The 7,200-nt window shown below is 40.3% G+C and overlaps 1 protein-coding gene across 1 annotated transcript in view; it reads right to left on the bottom strand.

Annotated features, from left to right (window-relative positions):
- Nucleotides 1-1,511: 1,511 nt before the first annotated feature.
- The window catches only part of GCC2 (GRIP and coiled-coil domain containing 2), a 61,400-nt gene continuing 55,711 nt past the window's right edge, over nt 1,512-7,200 (bottom strand). Inside the window, 3 exon segments of the mRNA XM_055132445.1 lie at nt 1,512-4,369; nt 5,672-5,761; nt 5,917-6,028. Of these exon segments, the coding sequence (XP_054988420.1) occupies nt 4,299-4,369; nt 5,672-5,761; nt 5,917-6,028 (273 nt within the window). The 3' untranslated portion in view covers nt 1,512-4,298.

Below are 7,200 nucleotides of genomic sequence, written 5' to 3'. Positions count from 1 at the left end.
TGTGTTGAAATATTGAATGCAACCAAAGTAAACAGAATGTAAAATGAAACTTATCAGTTACAAGGTAGGGGTGGGGGGGTGGGATGGGAGGTGTACTGTGTGGGTTTTTTTTTTTTTTTTTTGTGGTGGTATATGGGCACTGGTGAAGGGATGGTTGTTTCAGCATTGTATAACTGAGACCTAAGCCCGAAAGCATTGTAATCTTCCACACGGTGATTTAATAAAATAAAATTAAATTAAATTTAAAAAAAAAATAAAAAAAAAAACAGAGTAGTCTTTTTGTTGTTGTTTGTATGCAGAGATATGCCTTATGTTTTTTTTTTTTTGGCTACACCTGGTGGTGCTCAGGGGTTATTCCTGGTTCTGCACCCAGAAATTACTCCTAGCGGTGCTCAGGAGAACCTGTATGGCGCTATCAAACCCACAGGCTGTGTACAAGGCAAGCTCCCTACCTGCTGTATTACTGCTCCGGCTCTAGTGCTCAGGGTTTATTCCTGACTACGTATTGCTCCTGGTGGTGGCAGGGTGCCAAGGATCCAATCCGTGTAAACAACGTGCAAGGCAAACACTTTATCCAGTGTACTATCTCTCTGACCCCAAACAGGGTAGTATTAAACCCATTTTGTGGCAGTATCAAAATTAAAACAAGATTGAGTGCAGTTTCATGCACTATGCTATTCAACAGCCATCAACGTGTATCTTCACTGGAAACGGCACATTCCTCAATACAGATTTATACTATACATTTTCAATTACAATATCTGATAACAAATGATAAAACACTCCGTTAAGTCTTTTGTTAAGTATTGCCCCGTTTAAATTCTCAGGTCTTCATTACAGCATGAGCTCACTATATATAGATATGCCTTATTTCCAAGAGACTAGAACTTGAGAGGTGTCCAAAAGCTGTTTTAGATGGAAGACACATGTCAGACAAGGTTGGTGTCATGTTCTAGACATCATATACTGGGCCAGCCTGAAAGTACAGTGGGTAGGGCGTTTGCCTTGTATGTGGCCGATCTGGTTCAATCCCCGGCATCCCAGATGGTCCCCCAAGCACTGCTGGGGGTAATTCCTGAGTGCAGAGCCAGGAGTAACCCCTAAGCATTGCTGGGTGTGACCAAAAAAAGAAAAAAAAAAAGACATCATATACCAAAAGGCCAGTCTGTGTTTTTTCAAGCACCTGGTATTGTAGAGGACAACTAAATTATATACGGTAGCAAAAAAAGTGAAATTTATTTTTATTTTGTAATGTAGGAGTACTGCTATTTGATCGGCCATTGATTAAATTGATTGAATTGGGCATGAACTATTTTTTTTTCCTTTTTTAAACTGTATCACCGTGAGATAGTTACAAAGCTTTCATGTTTGAGATTCAGCCATATAATGATCCATCCCTCCACCAGTGCACATTTTCCACCACTAATGTCCAGAGTACCCCTCCCCCTATCCCATCCCAGTCCTCACCCTGCCTCTATGGCAATTTCCCCAATACTTTCTAATTTTGGGCACTATGTTTTGCTTGAATTTTCCCACCACCAGACAAACCTACATGCCAGGGACAGACGCTAGATAATTTATTTTCCATTGTTCATTTTGAATATCATGAGAGCTTACACAGCCACGATTGTAAATGTAAATTTCTAGATGGTAAATTGTTGGGTTCCAGAGACATCTCCGTATGGCACTAATCCATTTTGGGATTCAATTGGCAGTCTCTGGGTCAGGGCTGTTGGTGTGCTAAGATGGAGCAAGGAGGCAAATTGTGGGCATGACAGCTGGTCGGTTGGGCAGGCAGGAACCCAGGAAGGGACAGCGCGGGTTCTCTGCTGCCATGCGGCCTGGAGATTTAGTCCTGGAACCTGCATACCGGGGAGTGAGGCCTTGCTTGTGGAAGCTCCTGGTCACCGGGAATCCATCTAGAGTAGTGGGGAGACTACGAGCTTACAGAGTGGCACTGGAGTTGGTTCGTGGGGGTGACTGCCAGTGCTTCCATGTGTATTGGGAAGTGGGGGGAGGTAGCCCACCCCAACTCTGAGAAAGCCTGGAGATTTCAGTCACAAAACCTGCATACCAGAATTTTCAGCAGATTATATCTTGGTGAGGTCCATCCTGAGATTGTGAAATCAGGCCGGGGATATGGCAGTTTTGGATTGTGGAAGCAAGTGGCTGCTGGGGGCTCTGCTTGGGCGGACCACCAGGCCAACCCACCCTCATCCGATTTATTCCAGTCTGTTCAGTCATGCGCTGGTCTGAGCTTAACTACAGCTTTTGATCTCTTTCGAGATTTATCTATAGGTTTCTGAAATAAGGCCAATAAATGAGCTTGTACAGCTGAGCTGAAGGTGGTTTGTGGGTGTGGCTCCCAAATACCTAGCTTCTGGTGGTTTAATTTCTTGGTAAACTTGGTCCCAAGTTGTTGGGGTCTGGCCAAAGGCACAGTGGCAATTTTAAGGCACCATCAGAATGTTGATGTACTCGCCCTGCAGGTACAGGTTGACCTGTTGGTGGCACCATAGCCCCGAAATGTGAAATTTAAACATAAACCAATTTCAATTCCAAAGAGTGGCTAACAGAAAGAGCAGGCATAAAAATGTAATGTACACTTAATAACTTAATCAAAATATTAAAATAATTATCTTCCCTCATTACTGGAACCAAGAAATAATATTCATATCATAATTTAACATGCAAAAATATTTTCATTATTATATCCATTAGAAAATATTTTTTCAAGACAAGTTTATACACACTAAAATGGCATAATGAGAAAAATGACTTTTAAAATACTATTACTTACAATGTATTTTACAGATACACTCATATTCAGTTTATGTAAGTGAAAAAGCTAAACAAAAAATGCTAAACAAAATAGATCTCTAATAGATCCATATTTATTAATAAATTCACAAGTTATGTGTCATCTTTTAAAACAAGAAGAAAGATGTAGGAGCTATTTTTAAAAGAACAACAAGATTCATCAGCAGCAAATTAAATAAAACTAAACTAAAAACTGATGTTCTGATTAATATACTAGCATTGGTTTACCAGCTGAGTCTGAAAACTAGAATTAAGTGGGAAGATTTGGAAGAGAACTTCAAAGTACATAGAGTGTATGTGAATTTAAAAAAAAAATTGAAAATAGTCATCAAATTTATGATTTAAAGTACACATTTTTTATCTAGTCAGTTAAATTATAGGCTTTCAATACCACCGTCTTGAGTTACTCCTAAGAACAGTTAGCATTCAGCACTGATATCTAAAGGTGCTACTCTAGAATTTCTTCTGATGGGAAGCACCAGTTTCCTACTGAGATATACTGCTGAGTAAGAATCTGTAGATTTTTATTAGGAGAGAATTCTCAAAACAGACTCAGGCTCAGAGGTAGCCAAGGCGGCTTAAGAGACGAAGACCAGTGGCTAGAAAATGCTTCACATCACGAGGCCCTGCATGTCATCTTGGCACTACACACACAAGTCTAAAAGGAACTCATGAAATTACCCCAGGCAATAAAATAGTCCTATCAGTTCACAAGGCAATTAACAGGTCTTCTAAAACTGAGTTTTGAAATACTCTAAGAGCTCACTGAAAATTAAACTAAGTTACGGGGCCAGAGAGATCATAGAGGGTAGGACACTTGCCTTGCATGTGGCTGACCCTGGCCTCCTCCCCACCCTACACACACCGGAAGTAGCTTGGAGTGATCCCTGAGCACAGAGCATGGAATAACCTCAAGCAGCTGCCAGGTGTGGCCCCAAAACTCACCAAAGTTATACTTTAACTTAGTTTCAAATAACTGTGCCATACTTATAGTACCTTAATAAAATAACTGTACAGTAATTTTCCTTTATACTCTAACAAAATATTAACAATTTATAACAATGTAACTGCATGTCTTGCCTTTCAACAGTCTTGTGATGTTATTTTAAAGTATGATTTTTTGATTGGTGTAGTGCCAAAAATTTAATTTAACTTAAAATTTATGTTTCACTGAGATGGGTCCTGAGATTCCAGGGGAGGGAGTGAATTAATTCTTGGTATTTTTCACTTCTAGCAGCATATTTGGGAGATGAGAAAAAGGACTGGACCAACACTTCTGGCTAACTTTTACTTCAACTGGAAACTTTCAATATACCTGACATATGTATGTTCAAATACATGTATGTACATATATATGTATGTGTGTACAGATGTGAGTATATATACTTTTTGAAAAAAGAGTGACAGCCATAGATACGAACCACCTTTTCACCAACTGGGTTATATTTAGTTTAATAAATAATGTTCTTTTCATAAATCTATCGAAGTCCAGACCAGCTATGCAAATAGGATGTCCATCCAGAGGAACGAGAAGCATTTTCTTCTTCTCCTTTAGAAAACTAAGCCAAAAAAAGTTTTAATTATTAATCTCACCATACTATACTTTGATGTTCAAATCTTTTTCTCAAGCTTTCAGAGTTTCTTGTTCATCCCTTATCAAATAATTTTAAAAAGTCTGAGGCACAAAAGGACATATGTATATATAAATATATATACATATATCCTTTATATCAGATAAAATTTAAAAAACAACTTGGTTCAGAATCTAAAGCTAATGGATTTATGATAAATCTCAAAACTAAGTCAATAACAACTTCAAAAAATCATTTAAAATAAAGTTTACTGAAATTATAATTTTAGTAAAATTCATCCTTTTAAGGAAAAACAGAGAGTTAGGAAAAACACAATCTAACTGAGGTATATAGTGCATTTCTACCACTTAAAGTTCTTCTAAATTAGCGTCTCTCCAACTCCTGTGCAGCCAGTGAAGACTTCAATGTCTTCTCTGAAATCATAGAATAGTCTTTTAAGTTGATTTCTTTCACTTAGCCCGGTGCATATGCGAATTATCCTTGTTGCTGTGGTTTTCAGTAGTTCAATGCTTTTTATTGCTGACTAGAATTCCAATATGAAGCCTATACCATTTTTTCATTTACCAATCAAGGATATACACTTTATTTGAAATAAGGTTACTATAAATGTCTGTACAGTTTTTTTAAACACAGAATCAAAAATATTAATATTATTTAATTTTATCCTTTTCTACCCTTGGTTGCTGTGCTGGCTGAAATCCTGGTGATGGGGGGGGGGGCCAGTGTGTGGCTCCGGCCCAGTAGCTCTGTGCCCCAGGAATGCCCTAAACCACGGGGCAGAGGTGGCAAGCAAAGACTTGGCTCCAGAGCAGGTGCACCGGGCCAGGGCTTCCCCTAATGCAGTGTTTTACTTTGAAACATTTTATTGAGATATAATTAAAGGTGTACAACTCACCCCGTTCAAGTATATAATTCAATGATTTTTTTTTTTTAATAATAAGGCTTGTGCAGTATGTATATACAAATTAAAAAAAAAACTTTTTGGGGGCTGGAGTGATAGCACAGCGGGTAGGGCGTTTGCCTTGCACGCGGCCGACCCGGGTTCAAATCCCAGCATCCCATATGGTCCCCTGAGCACCGCCAAGGGTGATTCCTGAGTGCATGAGCCAGAAGTGACCCCTGTGTATTGCTGGGTGTGACCCAAAAAGCAAAAACAAAACAAAACAAAAACCTTTTTTTCTGGAGCTGGAATTTTACACAGTGAATACTGTCAGTATGTTTAAAGTAAGAAAACAAGCACAAAACTTTCCTTGGCCTACCTTCAGGTATTGCAACAAGTTTTCCCTTGTCTTCTGGGCTGAGCTGCAACATTGTATCTATAACAGGAAGGAGTCCTCTCTCTCTCTCTCTCTCTCTCTCTCTCTCTCTCGTCTCTCTCTCTCTCTCTCTCTCTCTCTCTCTCTCTCTCTCTCTCCTCTCTCTCTCCTCTCTCTCTCTCTCCTCTCTCTCTCTCTCTCTCTCTCTCTCTCTCTCTCTCTCTCTCTCTCTCTCTCTCTTCCCCCCCCCCCAGGTTTTAGGAAAATAAACTGTAGTAGGAGATTCTTCAAGTATTCCAGGTTAGCGACAGACTTCTCATGTTCTTAATTTCTTTCTAATCTTCTTTCACTTTTGAGAAGCTGGTGTTAGGGAATGGTTAAAAGTGGGATTTTAGGTGTTTCTGGCTATACATGGCAGATAGAATACATAAATTTCTTCTCTTAGAAATGCCCCAAAAAGCGAGAGAGAGAGAGACAGGAAGAGAGAGCGAGCGAGAGTAAGAGAGAGAGAGAGAGAGAGAGAGAGAGAGAGGGAAGAGGGAGGGAGGGAGAGAGAGGGGGGGAGGGGTTGGAGACAGAGAAAAAAGTATATGAGTGGGGCTGGAGCAATAGCACAGCAGGTAGGGCGTCTGCCTTGCATGCAGCAAACCCGGGTTCGATTCCCAGCACCCCATAGTTACTACCACCAGAAGTAATTCCTGAGTGCAAAGCCAGGAGGAACCCCTGAGCATCGCCGGGTGTGACCCAAAATAAGCAAAACAAAACAAAACAAAAAAGTATATGAGAAAGTTCTATACACTCCTAGAAGGGCACAGCAGATGAAATGGGAGTTAAGTTGTTCCAGTAGCTTAGCTAGTGCCACTGACAAGAGGTGAGAATTTGCTCCATAGAAATATGTGGAAGATGCTGCCTTAAGAATACAATGTACCACCAAGCAAATGATGCTTGGAGGGCTTGCTCAGGATGGGAGATGTGTGCTGAAAGTAGACTGTGGACTGAACATAATGAACACTTAGCACCTGTAATTGCGAACTATAGAATAACATTGGTTTGCCCTTCCTCCCTGATGGCAGGGGGCTTGTGTTTGTTGATTACTTCCCCAACCTGTCAATTGCCTTTATCTCCTGATCAGACTCTGTTGACTTATAAACGTTGTCTCTCTCTCTTCTCCTTACCATCAACAGTAACAAGTCTCACAATAGAGACATTACTGGTGCCTGCTCCAGCAAATCGATGAACAACAGGACGACAGTGCTACAGGAAGACAGCTAAAAAGACAAGCCTGTAACTTGGGAGTTAATTGACTCCAGATTATATTACCTCCTGGACATCTGCTCTCTGGACTTAAGCCTCAGTTGCCCTTCCTTCCTAGCACCCCGAAGGCAGGGTCATGAAGAGGGACTGGATAGATGCAGAGCAAGCTGTTACCCTGGCATCGAGATGGGCCTGGCCAAAGTGCCATAATGCTTAACTATAAGTTAAGAGCTTGGTCATAGACAAATGCTGTCATGATCCAAAAAGTAGTAACTAGA

Source organism: Sorex araneus, chromosome 1, assembly GCF_027595985.1.
Source record: "Sorex araneus isolate mSorAra2 chromosome 1, mSorAra2.pri, whole genome shotgun sequence".
Lineage (NCBI taxonomy): Eukaryota > Metazoa > Chordata > Mammalia > Eulipotyphla > Soricidae > Sorex > Sorex araneus.
The sequence above is the reverse complement of the archived record's forward strand: the minus strand, read 5'-3'. Positions and strand labels throughout refer to the sequence as shown.